The 27,843-nt window shown below is 39.2% G+C and overlaps 1 protein-coding gene across 1 annotated transcript; it reads left to right on the forward strand.

Annotated features, from left to right (window-relative positions):
* The first annotated feature begins 7,115 nt into the window (after positions 1-7,115).
* LOC139467765 (uncharacterized) lies at positions 7,116-27,082 on the forward strand. The gene is made up of 3 exons (XM_071249272.1): positions 7,116-7,480; positions 17,871-18,279; positions 26,405-27,082. The coding sequence occupies exons 1-3, from the start codon at positions 7,116-7,118 to the stop codon at positions 27,080-27,082; spliced, it is 1,452 nt and encodes a 483-aa protein (XP_071105373.1).
* The last annotated feature ends 761 nt before the right edge of the window (positions 27,083-27,843 follow it).

Here is a 27,843-nt window from a genome sequence, read left to right on the forward strand (position 1 = left end):
TCAGTGTACCAATCAAAAGCTCCTAATTAATTGTACTTCAGGTTAGGTGCTTCCCTGTATTTTTCTTCCAGATTGTGGGGCTGAGATATATATACAGACTAAGATAACCCTAACCTTAGACATAACCCAAGCTAGTGTCAAAATATGAATCGGGATTGGAATATGTCTTCAACAACCCATGCTTGCCGTAAAAGGCGACTATGGTTGGCGAAAGAGGCGACTAACGGGTTCGGGTGGTCAGGCTCGCAGACTTGGTTAGATACATGTCATCGTATCCAAATTGCGTGTATCGTTGCTCATGATATCAATCACTGGAATGTCTGGTCCAGCCTCAACTATTTACAGACCGCCTGGAATATTGCTGAGTGCGGCGTTAAACAACAAATAAAACTCCAAAAGATTATCTAATTACCGAGTGCAGACAGGATACCTCTCTGAAAACATCGAGCACCTGCCACAGCCTCCGACACTCCTCCCTGGGTTCAAGAACGGAAGACGTGTCTAATTCAAGACATTCGGCAGTGACAAATCCATGATTTCACTGACATTTCTTATTTCTTATTACTGACATTGCTGCTGCCACACATTTACGACATATAATTGCCTCTTGTGATTGTAAACTTCTGTGGTTTATCATGTGAAAATCTTGATATAAATAAACTTATGTTTTGAGTGAGTGAGTGAGTTAATATTTAAAGTCACATCGGCAATATTTCAGCCACATCGTGACTAAAGCAATTAATACATTAAGAAAACATTAATTTAGACTATAGCAAAGGACAGTAAAATTACTAGACTTATCACAGATATCAATTTTTAAAACTATTATGTGACCATAAAAAGCTGTTACTAAACATAACAATACATTGTAAAAACGGGCTATAGATCGCCAGGAATTGAAGGGAGATCACCATACTAGGGACCATGGGGACTTATAGTACCTTTGCTACGTACATGGACTCCAGCAGGATTTACACCATCCCTTCAGTCGCTGGCGACTGTATGCAAGTTTGGCCATTAATGAAAACTGACAAATATACAACGATCAAAATCGTGGTAGGCTTAAATTTATTTCGAGTGGTGTGGAACTTACGTATCCTCTCTGGGGGACAAAATTTTTACATCGCGGATACAGCCACTGACAATCTCAGTATTTATTTAATCTACCAATTTAAAACAACATTTATTTATTTTGCAAAACAGATTAATCAAAAAACGTTCAAACAATTCTATTTCTTTTAAAAAACCAATGATTAAAAGAGAATTAATATTATTAAGAAGATCCTTGACAGATGAAGATAACTATTTATCCCTTGTGATGGCAAAATCAATACAGTCAAGCAGGACATGCTTGACCGTGATTCTCTCATCACAAGGGATACAAAATGGAGGATTTTGCTTTCGCTCGGTCAGATACCATAGAAAGTCCACTCGTTTCGTAAAAATGGTATCTAACGAGAATGAGTGTAGTATTCTCTATATACCCTGTACCCAACAAAATCTGAATTTTGTTTATTTTAAGACCCATGACGGATGAAGTTCTTTAAGAAACTATCATGTAATTTTGTATAGAAATGTGTACATGACACGAAGGGGGACAAACCGTGGAAGGCACAGCGCAAGCACGCATGCACTGCACGTTCTGTGGTAGGGGAAATGACAGAGCGTTAGAGGGGCCGTCTCATGATAATTTCAGTCGCAATCTGACTCGCTCATGCCATAGATCTCGTCGTCGGAACTGCTGGTGCCTGAACCGACTGCCACTATTATAGGTTGGACTGTTGCTGGCCGTAGTCCATCTCGTGACCAATAACGTGGCTCTATCTCGTCAACGACTGTGGTCAGGTTTCATAGTTTTGATGATTTCATAGAGCTGTGGTTTCGTCGCTCGAGAAGGAAAGGTAATGTTCTTCCGTTGCAGCCAAGTAACCATGTCTCCTTTACGGTTATTAGAGGTTAAAGTCTTGCTTTCTGGATCCTGCACACTATGATACGGTGCATTGTCCATGACAATGAGAGACTTGGTAGGCAAAGCAGGGACTTTCACCCACTCCAGAAATACATTGCCATTCATTTCTGTGTGGTAGTCCCTGTTGTCTTTGGCCTTGGCTCTAAAGACGAGGTCACAGTCTGGGAGAAAACCCTGACTAGCAGAACCAGCATGGAGAACTATGAGTCTTTCACCCTTTCCCATTAGGAACTTTCTACCAGACTCCTTACAGTCACCACTGGGTACCCACTGACTGCGGGCTGTGTGTCACGCATTTACCCATGTCTCATCTAAGAAGACGGGCTCATATCCTTCTTCACGTTTCTGCTTGATGGTACGAAGGTAATGATTTTGGAGACGAACAATGTCAGACTGTTCACACAACACAGCCCCATTTTCTCCAGTTATCTTTTTGTATTTGTAACCAAATGAATGCAACAGCTGCCATAGTTTGTACTTTGTAACACGTAAATCATGGTCAGTTTCAAGGTGTTTCTTCAAATTTCTTAGGGACAGGTACTTATTTTCTGAGTGCAGTTTAACAATTACACGTCTGACTTGATCCCTCTGAAAACTGTCTAATTTATCAACCTTGCGTGGTTTTGACATGTTTCCTACCTCCTTGGCCTGACTACTTGTATCTCGTCCACTAACAACATTTTTAAGTTTCTGAGGGGACATACCAAGAGCTTTTGAAGCTCATTTCAAGAATGTATTAATGGTATAAAAAGGCTTTGCTCTTTCTGCTTCACTTCTAAAGAAATCATACACATTCAACATCAACTGTTTAACATCTGCTGAGTGACGCATCTTGTCATTGAATGAACACGGTCACTGTGTAGCATGTGCAGATCGTGCTTGCACTGTTCCTTCCACGGTTTGTCCCCCTACGTGTCATGTACACATTTCTATACAAAATTACATGATAGTTTCTTAAAGAACTTCATCCGTCATGGGTCTAAAAATAAACAAAATTCAGATTTTGTTGGGTACAGGGTATTCATGGTCAAGTACCGTATTGATGTTTCATACACTTTTCTGGATTTCGAGTTATTTTGCAATTCATCGTTCTCATTTGGAGCAGACTGTATTGTCATATGCTTTTCGAGATCGAAAAAGATAAACACTGCATGTTTTTGTTTATTATGGCATTTTTAACAAATGATTCTAAACGTACTAAATGATCGATAGTACTTCTGTTCTTACGGAAACCACATTGTATATTTGTAATGAGATTATTGGTTTCTAAGTACCAAACAAGTCGATTATTTATCATGCGTTCCGTGGTTTTGCAAACGCAGCTTGTCAATGAAATTGGTCGATAATTTGATGGATCTTTGTGATCACGTCCTGGTTTAGGTATTTGAACAACAATTGCATCACGCAAAGAGGTGGAAATCGTCCTGACGTCCAATTTTCATCCAAAATATTTTACAGTGATTGTAAACATGATTCTGGTAAATGCTTCAGGAGTTGATAATGTATGTTATCAGCTCCAGTAGCAGTATCGTGAGCTTGTCCGAGGGCAGTATGTAGTTCATTGCAATCTTCCCCATTATCTGAATTAAAACTTATAGTTTTCTTTTCCTGCTGCTTTTGGTATTTCTTAAATTGAGGCACATAATTGGAAGAGGAAGAATGTTTGGCCAAAGTTTCACCCAGTTTATTTGCAATATCAGATTTAGCAGTTAACAACTCAATTCCATTCTTAAGATTGTGAATGCCAGATTTATATCCCTTACCTTTGATTTTCTGGATCATGTTCCATACCTTGGACATCGGCGTTCGTGAATTTATTTTTGAAACGTAAGCTTGCCAAGACATACGTTTATTTTGCTTAACTGTACACCGTGCTTTAGCATTTAGAATTTTGAATTTATTTAAATTATGCACCATAGGATGGCGACGGAAATAATGTTCAGATTTCTTCCGTGCCTTTCTAGCTTGCTTGCACCTATCATAAAACCATGGTTTACGAATGTGTGTATTTGCAGAGGACTTGGGGATACATTCATCAGTTTTTTTGTTTAGTTCATCACAGAACACTTTTATTGAATCAGGAACATCAACAAAACGATCAGGATTAAATTTGCTCGTACAGTGTAAATCGAACAAGTACCAGTTAGATTTTGCGAAATTCCATCTTGAGGATGGAGGATTATCAGTAGGAGCTATTGTTTGAAGAATAGTTGGAAAATGGTCACTTCCACAGTGGTCGTCGTGGACTGACCATTCGAATTCATTTAGTAAATCTGAGGTTGTAAGTGATAAGTCAAGTGGGGGATAGGTGCCTGTACCAGGATGTAAATAGGTTTTAGAGTTATCTTTAAAAATGCATAAAGCGTTATCAAATGAAATCTTCTAGTATCTTCCCTTTCCAGTTGGAATCAGCACTTCCCCAAAGTGGATTATGTCCATTTAAGTCTCCCATAATGATACAGGGCTTGGGGAGCTGGTCATATAGTGCTTGAAGGTCATTTTGTTGAAGATGAGAAGACGGAGGAACATAAAGTGAGCATAAGGTAAATACAATGTTTACAGTTAACTGAACAGCAACAGCTTGAAGGGGTGTATTTAGAGGAACAGGGCTATGTATAACACCCTGCCTTATCAATACGGAAGATCCTCCAGTGACTTTAGGTCCTGGAGGAGAGAAACAGTTTTATGAATTATATTATCTTATCTCGAGTTGGCTGGTATCTTTAAAATACGTTTCCTGTAAACAAAATGCTGATGGTTTAAAATCTTGTATTAATAACTGTAAATCATTAAAATTATTCTTTAGCCCTCTGCAATTCCACTGAATAATTTTATTAGAGCCGTTCATGGTGGCTTAACTGGAGATCGTGAGCGAGATGAAGGCCCTTTCCCATGGACTGGGGCTGAGAGAACAACATCCATCGACAAAGGTTCAAAAGGGTTATGAACCTCTACAGGGGTATTTGTAGGAGAAGGCACCTCCAAGTGCTGAAGTACTCTGGCCCTTCTCATTTGCTTTTTTGTTTGTTGTTTGGACAAATTGGCTTTACCCTGAACATTTTCAATTTCATGTATCTTGTCTGGTTCTGAAGGCTTAGACTGTGTTGTAGAAGCAGTTGTCAATTGGTCACCAAGGCTTATGAGGTCAGCCTGTACCCAAGAGATGTCTGTTTGAGTAGATGCTGTTGACATTGTTGGAGCTGGTTTGTGGAAGACACAGCAGCTGAATAGGTTTTATTGTTTGGAATGAGGGATGGAAAAAGTAACTTGTTTGCTTCTGTGTAAGAAATACTGTTTGTACATTTAAGTTTTAGTATTTTAGTTTCGCGTTCAAAAACCGGACAGGATTTGGATGTGCTTTCCGTCACAGTTGGCACATTTGATGTCACTTGTGCAATCTTAACTTTCATGAGATCTGCTGCAACGGAAGCATCTTGTCTTGGCAGTGCAAAATTTAGCCCCGTGACCGAATTTCTGACACTTGTAACACCGGAGTGGATTTGGAACATAAACCGCTACTACGATGAAAAAGTAACCAGCTTTGATTGATTTGGGAGAGTTGAAAGTGAAAACGTGAAAAGGTAGGTCTGAGTATTTACAATATTTCAATCTTCAGTTTTTCTAGTAAAACGTTTAACTGTAGTGACACCTTGGTGTTTCAATTCAGCTGCAATGTCTGCCTCTGTCATGTCTGCAAGACAGTGAGCACGATCTATCACAATGCCTCTTCTTTAATTCAGGGATTTGTGTTCAGAAACCACATCCTTTGTGTTAACAAACTGCTGGAGACCCAGAAGATTAACAGATTGCTGCCTCCGATCACATTCCATAAGGATTGAGCCAGATCGTATACATACCAGTGAAATATGTATGTAGTGATTAAGTGTCCAGTGGTATGTAAGTTTAAGTCATAATGTAATTTCATTTTGTCCACTTTTCAAACAATTAGAACGTTTATGTTCCACCGAGATAATAGGTGACATTATTCTGTCACGCTAGACGCACAATATAAGCAGTGCCAGGTAATGTCTTTGTAACAGTTTATGAAAAAGGTCAAGTGCAGATGAAGGTGTCTAAAACCTTATTAGCGTTATCACTTCGTTACAAACATTCTAAAACCTAAATTGTTTTCAGATGCGTGCGTCCTCTTTCAATATAGAACAAAGAAAGTTGATTAGTAAATTCCTATTATGATACCAGACATGCTCCCAACGTACCAGTGTCATTACAAAACATGTCAATTAATTGTCGATGATGATTACCTAATGCAGAATGTTTGTGTTGTCACTTCTATGTTTTGTATGCAGTGCCGTTACATTGTAAAATAAACACCAGTGATAAAATCATCAACGCATATACAGCATTGATGAGAAATAACTTGGACGTATTTGGTAAATGTTTCCTCTATCACCTGAACTAAAGGACTATTCAAAACACATTATTGAAGTAATCGGTTATTTGCATTGAACCAGAATCCCGTCTGTTCCACAGATGCAATATGATAAGAGAATGATTGTGCAAATACTCCTATGCCATTATGCTCCTTAGCCAGTAATGGGTTTTCACGTTGTCAGTGTGTTGAGCCATTGAGAGAAGAGGCGAAATTTTATGATTTCTCGTGTTAATACTTGAACTACAGCAGGTTCCATTATAACACTTGAGTGTGAAACACGAACATAAAATCCCTCAGAAGGCATTGACGCCTCCTGTCGAGGATGTTCCTTCAACATTAAGCTGGCACGCTTTGATATAACTGAAATACTATTCAGTAGTGTTAAGCATTTCTCCTATCGAACATCTCTCAGTCTGGTATTCAGTACAGATGGATATATAGATAGGTAGCAATGGTAATCTTCAAACATTTCATCTGCTTGACTACATTGATTTGTTTATGTCGAGGGACCAGCATCAAAGAACAGAAGAGACTTCTTCATTTTTTGCAAGATGGACGACCACGAACGCATCTGCTCGTTTCATACCTTCAATTGATGAAAACAGCAGTATCGTCACAACTAATGTGAATGGACTGTGGAAGATAAAAACTTTGTCATCCGCTACCGCTGGTAACAAATATCCTCAAATCGTTGTAACAGCAATCTTACAGCGTCGGGCGTCATATTATGTCCTCAATCTCATCATCCCCGTCATGGTTCTGTCCCTCCTCAGCTCCGTGGTCTTTGCTCTGCCTATACAATACGGGGATAAAGTGTCTCTCTCCATGACGGTTCTCCTCTCATTCAGCGTGTTTCTGACTCAGATGAGCAACAACATGCCCAGGACATCCCTACAGACGTCCTACCTCACCATCTACATGACCCTGCTCCTCACTCTCAGCTCCCTTACTGTGGCAATATCAGTTTTCATTCTTAAGATCCATCAGAGAACGGGAGATGTACCTGTAGTGTTGCAGAATTATGTCACATTTTGGAAATATGTTATTCCTTATCCGCCCATGAATGCAATGGAATCTGATGAACAGGACGATCCAGTTGAAGACATTGATCAGAAGAAGTGCAATACAGTCGTCACCTGGAAAGATGTATCACTTGCAGTTGATGCTCTGTGTCTTAAATTATTCTTTCTGCTTAATGTTGGTTGTGGTATTATTTTTTTTGCCCTTGTCATTTGAAAATGTATTATTGCATCGACGCCTGTGTCCCTAATGAACCAATTTATGTTTCTTATGTCCATTAGTAAAACCTTTTCCTTAAGAAGAATTTCAAATGTAATTACAATTGGCATGCTTTATAAAAGAATACCTAACCAATTGTAAAATGTAGACGGAACTGATGCCATATGCCTCAACATGAAGGGGATATTCTCTAATTCCTCCCTCCCAGCTTCGAACAGAGGCTGCTGTTAGTTTGTGTTTCTAAGCAAATATCCAGATTAGACTCTGAATATGGTTTCTCTTTTGTTTCGTTGCTTTCTGACTGCAATGGTGGATAGATGAGGTGAACATACCCATTTACATTGGCATTGTTGAACGTAATGAGTACATTCATATATCTGAAACTGAAGTTAAACTTATTGGCAACGCGTCCTTCCATTGATTTAACTAAAGCAGTAAAAACAAAGAAAGATATCAGCTGGGACGTTGTGAAATGTGGTTTAACGTCGCGCTCAAGATCATTGCACTTATATTGCGACGTGCGTGCGTGTGTGCTTTCTTATACTAGTCCGGAATAATGTCGATTATAGTGCTAGCCCACTGAGATACCATGCCGCAGTTTAAATTGAATACCCCACTCAGACACAGTATACTGACCCCGAGCCGACCAGTGCTTGTTTAAGCCCCTTAATGCCGAGTGCCAGGCAGGGTAATAACAAGTACCATCTTGTGCCGTCTTTGGGTATGATGTGGCCGAGAAAGAACCGCAAACCTTCTACCAATAGACCAAAGATTCGGTCTTTCAGCTGGGAAATGGACACAAACAGTTTGCATGGTATCCATGTAAAACGCTGGAATAATGTTCTTCCCAGATGTCATAGAAATTCAATATTTGAGAGATCATTAGTAACCATTTGCCCAATTGATGCATGAATACGTTCTACGTTCACATTTGATAGATATGTCATCGAATTCGTTTAGCTGTTGACATTGTAGGACTTATTTGTAGTTAAATAATTTGGATGCAATGGTGGGCGGAGGTTGATATTCTTTGGTTCCAGAATACGTTTTTCATTTTGAATACTATCATTTTGGAGTCTCTGAATTTCCTGAAGAATAAAATTCGCAAAGCATCTGCTTTGCTATCTTCCTTTAGAGCCCCCTTAACATTGTATCCGTATGGCATTGAATCTGATTTGCTATGGAACAAATAACACATGTCATATTTTGCCTATGGTTATGATACTTGTCACAACATTAAACTTCATTTAGTCCAGTCATAGACTCAATGTGTAATGTAATTAACATGGTAATATGTTGCCACAACATTTACTTCATGTAGTCCAGTCATAGACTCAATGTGTAATGTAATTAACATGTTGAGATGTTGTCACAACATTAACTTCATGTAGTCCAGTCATAGACTCAATGTGTAATGTAATTAACATGGTGAGATGTTGTCACAACATTAACTTCATGTAGTCCAGTCATAGACTTAATGTGTAATGTAATTAACATGGTGAGATGTTGCCACAACATTAACTTCATGTAGTCCAGTCAGACTCAATGTGTAATGTAATTAAAATGTTGAGATGTTGTCAGGTTTCATGTCTCTTTGCGGCAGACTTAGCTGATGGATTGTGGTAGATAATTACTATTGTAACTAATGAAAAAAGTTCCACTCTCAAATCATGTACATCACATCAAATGTAACTTCAAATTTATGTGTAAACAGTCCAAAGTTGATTGATGTTTGTTTGTTTGATTGTTCTTTAACGCCGCCCTCAGCAATATTCCAGCTATATGACGGCGGTCAGTAAGTAATCGCGTCTGGACCAGACAACACAGTGATTAATATCATGAGCATCGATCCGCGTCAACCAAGTCAGCGACCCTGACCACCCGATCCCGTCAGTCACCTTTTACGACAAGCATATTCGTCTGTTGGGTTAACTTAAGCTTCAGGTATATCGATGATCTGATATCGTTCAATAACCATCAAATAGGCAATTCTCTTCCACTGATTTACCCGCCTGAACTAGAAATAAAGGAGACCAGGGAGACCGCTTCATCTGTTTATTAAACCTATACAAGAAGATTCTGAGTGACAAAAATCTCTTCAGAAGATTGAATGACAAGAGGGGTCATTTTAACTTGATGTCGAGCAATACTTCAGCGGCTCTGGCCTTTGGTGTCTACAACTTGTAAGGGACAATCGAGCAAGCTCTTTCCACGAAGATTTTAAAAGAGCGTTGTATTTTTGCTTAAGGTTACAACAGTCAAGACTTTAAAACAGTTTTATGGTTGACATCTGGAATACAATTTCAAATTTGACTTATCAGTAACAAACATGATGTGCGATGCAGTTCCTCATTTTCACTTATACCATATGTTCTTCGATTACCTGCCGAAACAGATTCCAAAAGGCAAAATTGTGGTGAACATTATATGGCTGGAAACACTGAAAATCAGTGACGTCACCATGGTGAGCATATCCTGCCCAACTGGTTTGTACCCGCCATTCACAAACTGAATAAAGGAAAGAAATGTCTGTTGCCTGTTTTTTAACTTATTATTTTTCTGAGATCTATCTGAGCCTTTGGGCTTGGAGAATCCACATGCTAATAATTCTACTTGTCACAAATATTTTCTGTCAATGTAGACATAGAATGTCAATGCAAACGAGAATAATCAAATCCTTCCTTGACTGTAATTAGGATCATGGTTAATCTTTGAGACGGGGATTTTGGCATTCATATGCTGAACCCAGCACTGTATCTCTCATTGTACGGATTGCAGTTCAAAGGAAATGAACATCTCTTCAGGCATTAGAGTAAGGCAAAATAAGATAGTTTCAGAGAAAGAATTTGATACGTCACTTACACCATTTTTGATTAGACAGTTGATGTAGTTATGTTAACATATAATGATTTTATTTGAGGCTTTATCAGTGGAATCAAAAAGAAATTTTCCATGTTGGGAATATACATCGTCAACGCCAGAGAATAACCCATCTCGATAATCCATCAAAAAAGATTCCACTTGGCGTGACCTTGAAGCGTGACTTTGGATGGCATCTTGCTGGAACAGAATGGGCTTATTTCAATTCTGTTTCCTCCCTCACAGTTTGTGCATTTAACCAATGAAAGCATCATAACATGACCCACTCTGACAGACATTCAACAGGTTAATCTTCTCCACTGGCCCATTGTTTTGGCATACGCTATTTCCATAATTATTTTAAAGCTGTGATCCCAATTGAGATTTGTTCACGATATTTGGGCCATATTTGTTATTGTCAACAATAGAGAAGTCACCTGTGATAATATCCCCAAAAGTTGCAATATGAATGACGAAAAGTTTGTCATTTGCCATTTGTTTATATTGTAATTGTGTAAGTTGATTTACAAATGATGAAAGCTTCGTCATTCACTATTCGATCGATTTTTGATGTTGTAAGTTGAATGGCGAAAGACAAAGTTGTAAGTTGTAAGTTGGTTGGTTGGTTGATTTGTTGTTTTTACGCCGCACTCAGCAATATTCCAGCTATATGACGGCGGTCTGTGAAATAATCGATTCTGGACCAGACAATCCAGTGATTGACATCATGAGCATCGATCCACGCAATTGGGATCGATGACAAGCATCAACCAAGTCAGCGAGCCTGACCACCCGATCCCGTTAGTCGCCTTTTACAGCAAGCATGGGTTGCTGAAGACCTATTCTAACCCGGATCTTCACGGGTAAAGTAGTAACTAATTCGTCTTTTGCCATTAGAGTGTGTTTAAAAGTTTTAATTTAAACGACGAAACAATACGTAATTTGCCATTCGAATCTATTGTCATCGTGTAATTTGAATGTCAAATGACGAAAACTTATGTCATTCACTATTCGATGATATTTTGATGTTGTAAGTTGAATGCCGACGGACGATTTTTTGGTCTTTCATCATTCGAAGTTTGTAACGAAAAAAAATAGTAATTCGCCATTGGAATGTATTTGAATGTTATAAGTAGAATGACGAATGACGAAAAAATGTTGTAAGCTGAATAATGAAAGACGAAAAGATTCCGAGTTAGCAGAAGGCAGAACCGCGCTAAATTGAAAACATTGGAACCTCACGCTACTTGTTCGGTTTCTAATTCAATTTAGCGCTGTTAAGTCTACAGGTAACCTAGCTCTACATTTAAAATACAGTAGGTCTATCTCCTAATTCAGGTTCGCACCAACTAGTTATCCGTAGAAAGTAGTTACCCGACTTGCTGGGATTCGAACCTGTCTGAACTGTTACAGTAGTTGCTGACATTTCCTGGCCTCGGGTGGTCATACTCGCTGACTGGGTTGATGCATGGTATCATTTCCCAATTGCGCTGATCGATGCTCATGATGTTAATCACTGGGTTGTCTGGTCCAGACTTGGTTATTTAGACCACCATCACATACACGTAGATGGAAAATTAATGATTGGTTTGTTTGTTTGTTGTTTAACGCCACACTCAGCAATATTCCAGCTATATGACGGCGGTCTGTAAATAATCGAGTCTGGACCAGACAATCCAGTGATGAATATCATGAGCATGGATCCACGAAATTTGGATCGATGACATGTATCAAACAAGTCAGCAAGCCTGACCACCCGATCCCGCTTGTCGCCTTTTACAGCAAACACAAACAATTACCCGACAGACCTGTCATGAAATTACTCATTTCTGAATTACCCTCATGAGCAACCAAATAATGTGCCCAATTCATCCGTTCATTCAAAGAAGTCCAATCCCTGCTAGCAAAGCCCGCTTGAAATCTTACAACAATTCTGATCAACATCCTTCTATAAACATTAGATCTTGCCTTTACGGCTGAGGGACAATCTCATATGCCTTCAAAATAACCTTTTACTGCATCATAATCTGAACTAACCTCCGATTATGGTGCTACTTGAGAAGTGCCTTGTAATACACTTTGGACTAATATTACCCAAAACTCTATTGGCTAGTTCACATTTGTTGCCACCTTTTCAAAATGCGAGAATTATTATGAAGTACATTTTTATATGGAACAGGCTAAAACGGCACCACAGCAAAACGGTAACTGTTTTCGATTGGATAAAACGGCACCAAATTGGCTTGCCAAAATGGCACCAGAGCTTTGTTGAAACGGTATCATATCTTTTCATACAGTAAATATGGAAATATAGCGAAAGGATAGTGCATTCATTATTTATTTAGGTATGACATTCACCATCAGAAGCACTTGAATTTCATTCCATCAATATGATAACAAATATGAGATCCACCATTAGAATCCACTTATCCAACATGTTTAGAGCTACACACTTCACAAGTAGTCCGACAATGAACATCACTGCAACCATGCAGGTACGAACAACGTGTCCGCAACTGGGTGAGGGACAGGTCGTCGTCTCTGTAGTCTGCCCAAGTTCGAATCGACCCGTAAAGATCCGGGAGGGAATAGGTCTTCAGCAACTCATGCTTGTCGTAAGAGGCGACAAACTACACAATCGTCACGTCATCGTATTGGGTGAATCGATGCTCATGATGTCAATCACTTGATTGTCTGGTTGAGAATTACCTGAATTACCTTCGACATGGTTATCCGTACTGTGACGTTGAGTGAGTGAGTTGGATTTAACGCCGCTTTTAACAGTATTCCAGTTATTTCACGGCGTGTCAGCTCAATGTGGGAGGAAAGCCCGAAGTGATGCAGGTCTCAGACGTTTACCACTTCAACGAAACTCACGAGCTCGGGTATGGTGCTGACAAACCTAGAAACCGGGATTCGAACCCAAAATCATAGGTTTCTGGCGTGCCCAAGGGGCACTGTGACGTTGAAGACACCCCTTGCCCTTGAGTTGAAGACGCTGTGTGAGATCCACTTAGTTTGGAATTGAGCAACCATCTCCCTCAGCTGTCCGACGCGTGGCACACGCTCGCTGATCTTAGCGAAGAGTCGAGATATCTTGTCAGCTGGGACGAATGGCAGTGTCATTATCTTTCTTGTAGACAATCGGAATGAACGAATCAATAAAGGAATTAATGAAAGAATACAAAAATGAAGGAAGACGTATGAAAATGTACGATTGTGAATGAGTAGAAATGAATTACCTGCAATCCGGTCTCTCGACACCCTGCAAGAGGAACTATCTTTGCTTACGTAACGAGCTTCACCAATTAGCGTTGACGACATCTGATTGGAATAATTAACTGTCTGTTAACAAGCTATTTCCCCTACTGTGACCTTAACGACTGCCAACAGTCCTGGTTGGGCTTGGTGGTTGTGGGTTGTCGACCTTCTGTGAAACCTTCACCAGGACAGGTTGTCTTCTGATTACGGACACTGCGGAGCCAGTAAGTCTTGTTGGTGCTCTTTGTTTTACAAAAACATAATAAATGTGAATATCCTTAAATTTAGACGTTATATTTGTGAACACATAGGTGATAAATGCGACTTCTTGTGTTAAACAAGTTAACTGAACAAACAAACGACTAACCTGGACAACAAACGTGTAGCCACTGTGATCATGACTGACGAGTTTGTGTTTTCCTTTCTGTGAGCTTGTTCATTGAGGGTGAACTGTTGTTCTTCTGGTGGCTGAAAGGGAAACCTCAAGTACAGACCTACGAAATGAAAACAACGAGTAAAGTTCTTTCAACTTGCAATTGTAAATTTATATAACTATATATGTGTGATAATAATATTTATCATAGTAAATAAATTATATAAAAATTCAGTTTTTTAAAGAAATGTCAAACCTTTCTTGAGTGATGTCATAGTCTTCTGGCAAGGTGCGCGGAAGATATGTTGATGTCCGGGATATCAGATACTCTCGTCTTGTTGACGTCAATCGGCTCTGGTTAGGGATCCACGGACTGTAGGCTGATGTCATGTTGATTCCCTTTTTTTCAAGAAGACGTTTTCACACATGTGTCTGTAACTGCATGTTGGGTAACTATGACTTGCCGCACTAACCACAACGTGGTCGCTTTTTCAAGTAAAGTATTTTGTGACGACTTCAAAGTCGGCATATGTTTGTTTACATACCTGACAGGGATTAGCAGCTCAATGTGAAACAGGTAATGTTTGTTTTATGTATATAATTAACAAGCTTGCTGAGCTTGCTGATACTATAATTTCTACAAACCTATGAATGCAATTATCTATGTCTTAAACACGTTTTATTGTTTTAAGACGTGATGAAACGATTATACTCACCACTATGAGGAACATTTATTGTCAAAATATTTTTTTCAAAACGCCTATTTAGCCAGAACATTTGGTTCCGTTTTAGCAAATTTGGGTGCCGTTTCATCCAACGGGAATAGTGCCGTTTTGCATTGCTGCCGTTTTAGCTATAAACCATATGCTCACACTAGATCAAAGTTAATTCGTCGAAAACCATCCTTGCTTTTCAGCTTCATTTTAAGAATGCCAACCTGGAAAGAATCAAAATTAGGAGTTTCACAGATAACGCACATTTAGGTGGTCAAGGGACACTTAGCTGACTTTAAATTTCGGTTTCGTAACTTATAGATTTTTGTAGCCAGCGATATTCTCAAGTGATGTTCATACATACTGTCTGTGTTAATGCAATAAATATAATGGGCCCCTGGAACCGAATCAATAATGGCATTGCGCTACACTGTTTGGAAAGCAATTTAGCAAAGTACGAAGCATCAGTTTTACGTCATGCAATGTGTATAGATCTGCAGAAAATAGCGCGACAAATGTAGGTTATAATTGACTTAGAATTCTGTTACCATTATACGTGTTTACTATAGAAACAACTGTGATGCAAACGTCTACTATACTGACGGGGAAAAGTAACTAGGCTTCATATAAAGTTCAAGACAAGTTTATTCTGAAATTAAATAATGCATCTTTCAATATATATTCATGAAGATATCTCCTGGACTTTACTGTCGTGATTCACAATGTTAATGCACGGCGCACAATTTGGATGTTTACGTGTTTGGTGGGAGCATGATAGTTACATAAGTGTTTTCTATTGTGAACAACACTCGTGGTGCCATTTGTACAGCGTGTCGGGCACCCACTCGTGGTGCCATTTGTACAACGCGTTAGGCAACGTCTTGTCTTTCAAGATGATAATGCAAGAGATTATCGTACCGGGATTGTAACCCAATTTCTCCAACAAAAAAACATCCATGTCATGCTATGGCCAGCACTCAGTCTTGATCTTTCCCGCATTGTACACGTCTGAGACGTGTACTTCAAAGTCAAAATCCATCTACAACTCGTAATGATGATTGGAACAATATGAGTTAAGCTGACATTAGTCGTCTCATCAGAAGCATGCCTCTAAGATTCCGTGCATGTCTGGCCAACAGAGGTGGTTTTACCAGATTTTAGTGACTTTGGCTGCAAAAAGCAAATTTCGAATTTAACGACCTTGTGCACACCAACCATTAAAACGCATAAGTTGTGATCGCCAACTCCCCAGGAGATACGATAACATCATTTCCATTTGCAAGTAATATATAGATCAAAAGATATGTCTTAAAGATTCCCACTATCCCCTACTTTTTTTGCACCAATAACCAATGTTTGTCCAAAATGCAACAAATTGGGCCTGGCTGTCAGGCTTGGTGACTTGGCTGCCATCGTACCCCCCTAAAGTGTGGTGCTACCTGTAGGGTAGGACATGCTGACCCTTTTCGCAAACATCTGGTGTCACCACCGTTTTTCAGTAGTCCATTCACATAATTTTCAGAGCTATTTTTACTTTGATGCCTAATTGAATCTCTCTCTGCGAATAGCCAAGACTTGTTATTCTCTTTGTAATAATATTCAGGTCAGGTACCCCAAGATATGCTAAATTGCATATTCATCATTCACGCTTTTATACCTGATACACAGTTATAATGATAAGATTCACATTCTATTGTTTGTATGTTGTGTTTATGTCTATGGTCGTATTTCATGGCCGTACGTATATGAATGTACGGAGTAGATACTTTGTTTTGTAATTATAGACAAGGGGGTCCACCCTCTAATAATGTACATCCAACCACATTAGAGTTTATGTCCATTTAAAAGTCTTTCCATTTATGGGATAGTAAATTTTAAACATATTGTTGTTGATATGCTTATATTGTCTAGTGTGCCACATTCACAATCCTTAACCTTTATATTGAGACAATATATCACAGGCAATATACACCGGCTTATCTCTGAACTATATAGTACACTGTCCCTACAACACAACAGTCCACATACCCACTCACGCCCACACCAATTAGACGAGAAGCTCCCAGGATGGTGGGATAGCAAAATGGTGTGCATAACTTGGATGCAGGTCAACCATGCATCAAAAGGTCACACTGATCACAGATGTGGCGGTTAATTCAGGAATTGTCAGTTGTTGGTAAGTGTTTCTCAAACAAGTGAACCTCATTATAAATAAAGGTATTTAAAAAATGAAAATAAATGTAAACCGTTACTGTTAAGATGTTATCAACAGTGAATTAAAATGGTTTTTATATTTTGTTCTTATGCTAGGATCAACCATACTGCTTGTGCATTTGCTTTTGGATGCATGCATATATGCTAAAAGCAGGCGTAATCAACACTGATCAATACTAGATGGATCTCACTGAATACAATGTTGACTGTTTTCAGATAGCTTCGTACATCGGTACATATGGCGAACACGCGAATTTTGATACTGCATCGAATCACGAGAATGGAAAAAGTGATGACTGCTGAAATGACTTACCGTGGACTTTCTTTCACACATTATTCTTTACCTTCCCTGCACTGATGAAATGAACGTGTTGCAGCAGTCAATGACCACCAATGTTGTTTTTTTAACTTCCAATGGGTTGATGATTAACTGAAGTGGAACATTTCTGACGTTGATGGACAAGAAAATCTGTGTATCTAGTGATAGTGACTTAACAGTTATATACAGGGTTACCGAAAGAAAGATGTTTGAGGAGAAAACCGCCCGTGCATGCATACATAACACAGGATTAGTTAGCTGGGGTCATGGGGATCTTTACAAGACTGGTATGTTCCATTTCACTCACCGCTTGGGACACAGTCAGATAAAACACTGTTTGCACCTTTCATAAATAGGTCGCTGACTGACCGATACATAGGAGGAAATCCATTGTGGATAATAAAAGCTTTTTCAGAGGAAATTCTGAGGGAGTGATATCCTATGTTTCGCGTTACCATCACCTTAAAGCGCCGACCAGCATACTATGTCTTCAACCTGATAATCTCTATCATGCTCCTATCCCTTCTCAGCTCCCTGGTGTTTGCCCTGCCTTTAGAATACGGAGCCAACGTGGCTCTCTCCATGACAGCTCAGCCCTCTTTCACTGTGTTCCTGACTCAGATTATCTACACCATGCCAAGAACAGCCCTTCAAAAGTCCTACCTCACCATTCTCCTCACTCTCAGCTCACACTCTGTGTCAATCCTCATCCTTAAGGTGCATCGGAAGACAGGTAAAGTACCTGTAATAGTGCAGAGATGTGTCACCTTGTTGAGATGTTGTTCTCCACAGAAGCCAAACATGAAGGCAGATACGTCACATACAATGGAGCTTCCTGGGGATAATGACAGAGAAGAGAAACCTGTTGTCAGCGTGGCCTGGAAGGATGTTTCTGATGTGCTTAATGCCCTCTGTCTAAGACTCTTTATGTTCCTCAACGTAGGTTGTGGCATTACCCTCTGTATTTACTCCTCTAACAGTATCAGTTATTAAACGTGCACATTATTATATATCCATAAGACATTTTTCATTTTCCAAATTCAAATCATTTCACAAAATGTTCTCAATCAAGAAAACAACGTTATCACTATCCCCCGCCATGGAGCACATTGGAACTTTGATTGTTCATGTAATAGTGAATATTAACTAAAAAATAGTCCTTTGAAGCCTTAAAAGTAGATAGGCACTTGGGTCGCTTTATGTCTGCTGAAAAAATTATAAAGTGAGAAATTAATACACACAAAAGTAATTGTACTCTGAAAGTAATTATTTTTGACACCGATTATCGAATTCAGTCTTGATAAGCATCTCTTAGATAAGCTAACTTCAGTCGTTTCTGAGAAAACCTGTCCCACTTCGTGAAATACAAATATAGCACTTTGCAAAATCTAAAACATGTTCCAAAGGAGGTAACTCTGGATAAAAGTGAGGAACTGGACCAATTTCGAACACCATCTTTACAAGTACATCACAGATAAGCATGCACAGTTTCATTCACGTAACGTCAGCAGTTTCTGTGAAAAGTTGTTCCCATTGCAGACACTATGCAGTAAGTTGAAAAGCATGGAGCAAGGGACATAAGTATGTAAACAGGATCATTTGCGGCACCAATTTTCATCTTGACAAGCATCTTATATAAGCTGCAAACTTTCATTAATGTAATTTCAGTAGTTGCTGAGAAACTTCAGTATGCAATAAGTTGAAAAGCAAGGACAACGGGCCATAACTCTGTAAAAAAAATAATTTAGACACCAATTTTCGAACTCATTTAAGATCAGAACCAGTAATATCAGTGTGTAAAATTTCATTTCTTTAATATAAGTATTTTTGAGAAAATTTGTCACCTTTGAGAAGCGGACAGATTAACGGACAGACAGAAGGGCGAACGGACGTACTCCGTTCCTATGTCCATGCTGGACTTAATGGTGGGGCATAATAACAAACTTTATGCACTGGAATAGCTGCATTTATAGCGGCTATGTGTGTCCTATAGAGTGAGAGACATTATTTGTCAACGATCTTTGGTTGGTATGGCGAGAGAGAGAGAGTAGCTCAAAGAAAACAATTGTGTGAGCAATGATTTCTCATCCATACTGACAAAATCACATTATTATTCAAACTGATGTTGGTTTTGATTTTCGCATGATATAAGGATTCTGGTCTTGCATGTTTAACGTTACTGAACATATTATAGAAACACTACAACGCAAAGCTATAGAGCATTAATGCTGCTAAACATTGGTCACTTTTAGAGCATTGGATGCAGGTAGATAGAAGTGAGGTCGGTGACGTTGTGAAGGTTTCCCAAGCTTTCTGACACAGAGTCACATGATCAAATCATGTATACATTACCTTCTTACAATTCGGTACATTTCGAAACGTGAAATCATCAACTCATATAGGTTGACTGGCTTTGAAAAGATGTAAAAGTCAGGCGAAAAGGACAGAAACGTTTACTTTTGATGAAGAAAGAAATGCCCCTGAAAATGTAGATGTCTAGATTGTATAATTGTAATTCAAAGGAACACTAACCATGACCTACCCATTTCGTCTTTGGAAAGTACAACTAAATATGAAGATAATAAATGCTCGTTTGGTGATCGTGATGTGATTTTTTAAATTTCCAGCTGTTTTGTCTGTTTGAAATATTGATGACAAGAATAATTCCTTGTGTAGCTTTCCAAACATTTCATGATGTTCAATTAGTAACTTCACAAGTTAGCAAGTGTTCAAGCGCCACCTGATTCATTTGATATGTGAACAGCGTTATTTAGTATTGTGTGTTTTTAAATGTATCCCTTGCTGTAGATTATTGTCTCGCGAGCATCCGTGTCCTATTAATACTTATAGATTGGAGGTTTAAACTGCCATAAATAAAGTAGGCAGCGTTTGTATTGTTTGATGATCCTTATCTCTTTTACATACCATAGTTATAGTCATAATATAACTATCTGATCTCAGATTATCAGATAAAGATATTGCTGTACTTGATATTATATATTTACAACAACTCACAGATACTGGTAGAACGTTACTTCAGATGATAAATTAAATTTATGTGCTTGTTTGTATGTCATTTAATCAAATTACAGCATCAATAAACATAGAAGTGTGTATCTGTTCCTGTGATATATATAGCTTCAGCAACCCATGCTTGCCGTAAAAGGTGACAATGCTTGCCGTAAAAGGTGACTATGCTTGTCGTAAAAGGCGACTAACGGGATCGGGTAGTCAGGCTCGCTGACTTGAATGATGCATGTCATCGATCCCAATTGCGCGGATCGATGCTCATGACATTAATCACTGGATTGTCTGGTCCAGACTCGATTATTTACAGACCGCCGTCATATAGCTCGAATATTGCTGAGTGTGGCGTTAAACAACAAACCAACCAACCAAATCCTAAGAATGGGCGTGTTGGTAAAACTTTAACGTCGTCCCGTGGGAATCTGGGGTAGAATGTGTCCCTAGCAAGCCATCATTGCTGGTCGTAAGAGGCGACTAAATTGGGCAACCTGTTTGCCGTGGGTTGTTCCCCTGTATCGGTGGAGGACGGAAATCTGGTGGTTGAGGGTACTGGTTCCTGGAAAAAACATTAACTTTCCGAATACACCACTTTGACCCTTACATCACCCAGACGGGTGACAGAATGGGAAAGGCTCTTTGTGACCCCATACAAGTATTCCTTAAATATCAAGTCTTGGAAGACATGGCGGGTGCATGTGGGTGCATATCACACCGGTCAGGGCCAAGTATATCGCCCGCTCTTCCAACTCCGGTAACATGAACAATTACCATCCACTCATAAAGTGGAATTGCCGTCAGCATTCTGTCTTCAAGAGACATATCTCAAGTCAACAGATAAGTTTGACTAACGTAAATATATTTTGTATCATTTATTTTCTCCTTCTTATTCTGTTGTAGCGTCACAGGGGCATCTAGAAAAGCGAGTTAAACCAGATCCCAAATAGGAATTAACATCAGAGTAGCCAATGTGTAAACTTCTAATGACAAGAGTGTTTGAAGAAGATATTCCGAGGTCTGTCAAATGTCTTAGATGTTAGCGATATATTGGATAAATATAACACGTTGCGGACCTTTTTAAGTTCTCTCAGAATATTTTAGTTCCCTATAGCCAGTTGTCATTCAATGTTCTCAATGTGGTGTATGGTCATTGTTGTACCTGCACATGTGAAAGGTGACACAATTAGGGCCAACAATTACAGAAGTATATCAATATGAAGTTATTGAAGCAAATTGTGTTTTCACATCTGAATAAGAGAGCAACAGTTTCGTGAAAAACCTGAAAAACAAGTTGAATCTCAAGTGGGTTTTCGCAAAGGTTACAGTACTTTTGATAACACTTGTATCCTACAGTCTGTTATCTTTTAAAAGTAGAGATGTAAATTATATGCATGTTTCATGGAATTTTCAAAGTTGAGGCATAATTAAGGGCTAAGAAGAGTCAGTAGTAAGATAAGTGTTAAGGTATGTGACAAATTTATAACAATTTTTCGACATGTTTTGATTGTCCATGGGATTTTAAATACTTCAAGAATTCGGATTAAAAGTGGAAGTAGATCCAACGACAGTGACACTAGCAACTGCGCCACCATATTTGAATACATCTGTAAATAATGGATTTATAAATGTCATAAGTGTTTCTTAATTGGTTGTATTCTTATTTATAAATAAGGGGGTTTGTGTCTGATTTCTTGAGTTTAGTAAATGTCAGGTCGACATTTGGCTTTTCGCCTGGCCCGATCTACGGCGGCGCATTCAACGTAAATTCTTGCATGCCTGCTGAGTCAGACGTTGGATCCACTTCCCCAAAACGTCGTCGCATTGTCGACATAGCTTGGAATGAACTCCAATGTTCTTGGTTTATGCACATTCACTTTTAACTTTCGTGAAAATGCTGCATTAACACACTGGGCTAGATCTATAATTTTAAGATCAAATTATCCTTACTTTTACAGTGATGAATATGTGAAGACCGACAAAAGTTTTCGTTTTCTTTTCGTAGTCATGAGAACTATTGGCTTTGAGGCGACCGAAAGAAACTGGCGAACGGTTTGAATTTTGTATTAACAATTATGCCCTTTTTATTTCATTGTTGTTCTATTATACGGGAATCATAATGTATATTCGTCGCCATAATTCATTATGTTGCTTAAATTGTCGAAGAGTTAATGCCGCTGAAAGGAACTATTCCGCATTCATGGAATCTTAGTGTTGAGTGTAGACTGTGTGTGATCAGTCAAATTCCGAGAATTCGATGCCGTATCAACACGTATGAACATTATGAAATGCGACTTCGCGCCTGGTATTGTGGTGACGGACTAAGGATCATAATCAGGGCAAATCTTGGAACAGAACCGACAAACAACCGACCTTCGCACTACTGTGGTACACATCTCTGCACAACGTAGCAAACTAATGTGTCACCCATGTCGGATAAATATGATTTCGACATTTCAGTAACAACATCTGGCAAATAAAATCGTCTTCTTTCATTGCAAACATTAAAGCTCTGTGAGTTGACATAACGCCAGCATTAGCGATCTGATTAATGCAAACGGGTACATCAAGAGCTTTACAAAGAGACTGAAAGACAAGAAGTATCCTACACATTAAGCAGTGGCTAATGGATGTGTGGTACATATTTGTGTTGGAATGTCAGGCTATGACATACACATGGATGGGGACAAATGAACCTTTGTCAGTAAAATTTGTTCTTTCCTTAAACACTTTACACAGGTGTCTCATCCTCAACAGAAAAGGTTAAGTCACATCGAAGTCAGTCATCGCTGATTATAGTGAGTGAGTGATATGATGTTTACAAGTTGGTAAACTTGTATGCAATTAATATGAGTCGATGGACTCGATGTCCGATGGAACAACGTGTTGAAGAAAACGCAACACAGCGGTAACCATGCTTGATCGTTTACTTGCTATCCCATAATATTGTACAAGGGACATAGCCTCGGTAATACTGCTAGTAAACATACCACTAAACAAAAGGCTAAACACTACAAGTGAGTATGGTTTTACGCCGCTTTTAGCAATATTCCAGCAATATCACGGCGAGGGACACCAGAAATGGGCTTCACACAATGTACCCATGTCGGGAATCGAACCCGGGTCTTCGGCGTGAGAAGCGAACGCTTGAACCACTAGGCTACCCGACCGCCCTCGCTGATTATAAGATCAGTGCATGTTGTCAATCGCTTGATAAACAACCGTTCCACATGTACAAATTCCACTTTGAGTTTTAAAAAGAAATGTAATGTATACATAACACTGGTACATGCGTTTATAAAGATGTTTAATCACAGGAAGAAAAATTTAACCTCAAGCAAGTGGGTGTGGCGTCGGCTTAATATGGGCGTTTGCTCGACTGTTTTATTTGTTTGAAATATTAATGCAGTAAACAATTTCTTTACAAATATTTCATACATTTCAAGTCATCTTACAATACTTTACCAATAAACCACAGCAGTGTGGTACTATTTTAATTAATAATGACAATATCAGCAATAATGTGTCCAATTTCTTCATAATCAACATGTCCATACTGGTTTTACTTCACTGAAAAGTTACTAACAGAAATTAAGAAATGTTCAAGCGCCACCTGATACATTTAAAATGTAAACAAAGTTATATTATTTTGTGCTTTTAATTGTATCCTTTGCCGTAGAGTATTGTATTGCGACGGTGAATGTTTTATTAATAGCTATACATTGGAACTTAAAACTATCATAGATACAATGGGGAGTGTTTGTATATTTTCATAGGGGTTTGCACAGCATTTCAAGCAGTTCGTAATCTCTGTTGCATACTACATATGTAATCTTATTTTAACAATCGTATTTCAAATATTTGGATAATGTTATTGCTGGATTTAGCCACTAATGGAGAAATGTAAAACATTAATCATGAAAACAGATTAGATTTACAACAATGTGTGTTTCAATATTTGTGTTTCTTTGTATGTCATTTTATCATATACTGACCCGCTTTGATGACGCACCAAAATGAGTCCATGAAAATATCATGATAGTTGGAAAACAACAACGAAAATACCCCATGGTTAGGACTTAAGGAAGCTCCAAAACTGTTGTCAAGTTTGATAGCCGTTGTGAGTCGTCACCAAAGCGCAAAAGAGAACGGTACTCAAAAACACGTTTTACACGTGCAAACCACGAAAAATGTTTCATCGCTGTAGCCGCGGAATAGCACTGAGGACGCCATGCCGAGACTGACACTTGAGTAACGGGAACGTTCCGTCATCCTTTCGTAAGCTCGGTTCTGGCCCTAGGGCACCAAAATGCACATCTGCAATGCTCAGACAATGGTTCTCGTCTCTGAAGAATCCAGATTTCTCCTCAGGAAAGCCGATGGATGTATTAATTATAACGATGATTGTGTTTTGCAGACTGATCGATGGGGCGGTGGAAGTGTGATGGTTTGGGGCTATATCAGTTTTCGGCACAGATCACATCTCCATGTGTGCATACGTCGTGTTAATGCAGTTTACTAAAGGGACGCCATTTTAAAACGTCACGTTGTCCTCTGTTTCCGTCAAATCCAAGAGCTGCATACTTTCCAATAGGACACCGGAGCATACACAGCAACTTCCTGACACAGAATAACGTACCTGTTGTGCTATGGCCTGCATTATCTCCCGATATATCGCCCACCGAGAACTTGTGGGACTATATGGGACAGCACATTGCACGTCGACCTCAAATCGCCAGCGATTGAGAGCTCGCACTTGTCCTGCAACGTGAGTGGCGTAGGATACCACTAGTTGTTATCCAGAAACCAATAGTGTCTATGAGAAGGCGTTGGGTGGCATGCATTGCAGCCAGGGGCGGTCATACCTGGTACTGACTTTGTCTTTGGACCCCTTGTGTGTTCCATTTTCTCTGCATTAAAATTGTGTACTTTCCAAAGACACTTGACTTTACTATATGGAACTAAGTTATCTGATTGTCATTGTAGTACACAACCAACACCATAAAATTTGATATAGCGTCAATTTCACTTTTTACCCCTGTTGCGTTTTCAATGCGTTTCAGTATATGTATTGGTTTGTCAGTTTTTAATCAGGAATAATAATCCTCAAAGCACCGGAAGTAGTTAAGATTTTGAGCCACGTGACCTATCAGTAGAAATGGATTATTACGGTCACACAGAAGTAAATAATCGCTAATGGTATTGCTTTATTTTCCTACCCTCTTCATTTGCTTTTCTTGTACGCATTTATTGATTTCTTCTCTGTTCCATTGCATGCCTTTGTTTGGTAACAGTTCGCGTTGTTAGGGACGTACTATTTGGTAACCTCTTTTTATTCTATCTAAACCTGATTGGATTTTCACTCAATATATCACCGATGTATGTTGTCAATTGCTTAACAAACAACTGTTCCACAGATAAATATCACAAACCCGACTTTGAGTTTAAAACGATGTTTCTAATATACAAAACACTGGTCCATGGATGAACACGCGATTTCTGACACAAAGCGATGACTGCTGAGATGACTTACCGTGGACATTTCTTTCTCACATTATTCTTTACCTTCCTTACACTGATAAATTGTAACAAGATTCAGGAACAGAAGAGACTTTTACAGCATGTATTAAGTGATTACAATCGACATGTGTTTCCTCGTGAAACAGAAGACGCAATGGACATCAATATTCAATTTCATTTGTTCGATTTAGCGGAAATGAACGAGTTGCAGCAGTCAATGACCACCAATGGATTTTTTAACTTCCAATGGGTTGATGATTCACTGAAGTGGAACATTTCTGACTTTGGTGGACAAGAAAATCTGTGGATATCTAGTGATAGTGTGTGGATTCCTGACTTAACAGTTATAGACACGGTCACCGAAAGAAAGATGTTTGAGGAGAAAACTACCCTTGCATGCATACATAACACAGGATTAGTAAGCTGGGGTCATGGAGATCTTTACAAGACTCGATGTGACTTTGATATTTCCTATTTTCCGTTTGATACTCAGGTCTGTTCCATATTACTCTCCACCTGGCAGACACCGTCGGATAAAGCACGATTTACACCTTTAAACAAGTCTTTCACTGGCCGATCAACAGATGGAAATCCATTGTGGATAATAAAAGATTTTTCAGAGGAAATTCTGAGGAAGCGATATCCTATGTTTCGCGTTACCATCACCTTAAAGCGCCGACCAGCATACTATGTCTTCAACCTGATAATCCCTATCATGCTCCTATCCCTTCTCAGCTCCCTGGTTTTTGCTCTGCCGTTAGAATACGGAGACAAAGTGGCTCTCTCCATGACAGTTCTACTCTCTTTCACTGTGTTCCTGACTCAGATGACCGACAACATGCCAAGAACATCCCTACAGACGTCCTACCTCACCATCTACCTCACCATTCTTCTCACACTCAGCTCACTCTCTGTGGCCATGTCAATCCTCATCCTTAGGGTGCATCGGAAGACAGGTAAAGTACCTGTAATAGTGCAGAGATGTGTCACCTTGTTGAGATGTTGTTCTCCACAGAAGCCAAACATGAAGGTAGATACGTCACATACAATGGAGCGTCCTGGGGATAACGACAGAGAAGAGAAACCTGTTGTCAGCGTGGCCTGGAAGGATGTTTCTGATGTGTTTGATGCCCTCTGTCTGAGACTCTTCATGTTTCTCAATGTCGGTTGTGGCATTACTCTCTTTATCCTACTCATCTAACAGTATGAGGTATTCAAATTTCACATAATTCTTAATTAATAAGACACTTTTCATTTTCCAAATGAAAGTCAACTCACATTACAGCCATCACAAGTACAATATTTATCGACTGGAAAAGCTGCACCCATAGCTGCTATGCGTGAATGTTAAACAAGTACAATAAACTAAAAACGTACAATATTTGTGTTTGCCATTTTCTGAAATGTGTTCATGTTCTGAAATTGCATACTGACGTCTTGCATACTTTACCCTAAAGCAACATGATTGGCAACATTAGACAGGATGGCGATTATTGACAAATTTAGAATTAAATGAGAGCTGATATTTTTTTAAAGTTAACGTTGAAATAGTTGTCGCCTGTGATGGAAATATCATCAGTCAAGCAAGAAATGCTTGACTGTGATTCTTTCACTACAAGGGACACAAAATGGAGGATCATCACCTTTCAATACGCATGTGTATATACTCAATACGACATGGTCATAATATGACCTCTTCAAATCTGGACTGACAACCCAAGAAGGTGTAACCCATATTTGGTTTTACTCCATGTTTGAAAGACTGTGATTTAACACCACTTATTACTATTATATCGCGGCGTGTCAGCACGAGCATTGGTATGCTGCTGACAAACCTAGAAACATAATCGGGGCGAACCTGGATTTGAACCCACAATCATAGGTTTCTGGCGTGCACAAGGGACGCAACTCTGCACAGCGAATCACGGCGCTTTAGACGACTGGGCCAACTGGGCCCCCTTT

This window comes from Haliotis cracherodii, unplaced genomic scaffold, assembly GCF_022045235.1.
Source record: "Haliotis cracherodii isolate W230 unplaced genomic scaffold, xgHalCrac1.p SCAF_2, whole genome shotgun sequence".
Classification (NCBI taxonomy): domain Eukaryota; kingdom Metazoa; phylum Mollusca; class Gastropoda; order Lepetellida; family Haliotidae; genus Haliotis; species Haliotis cracherodii.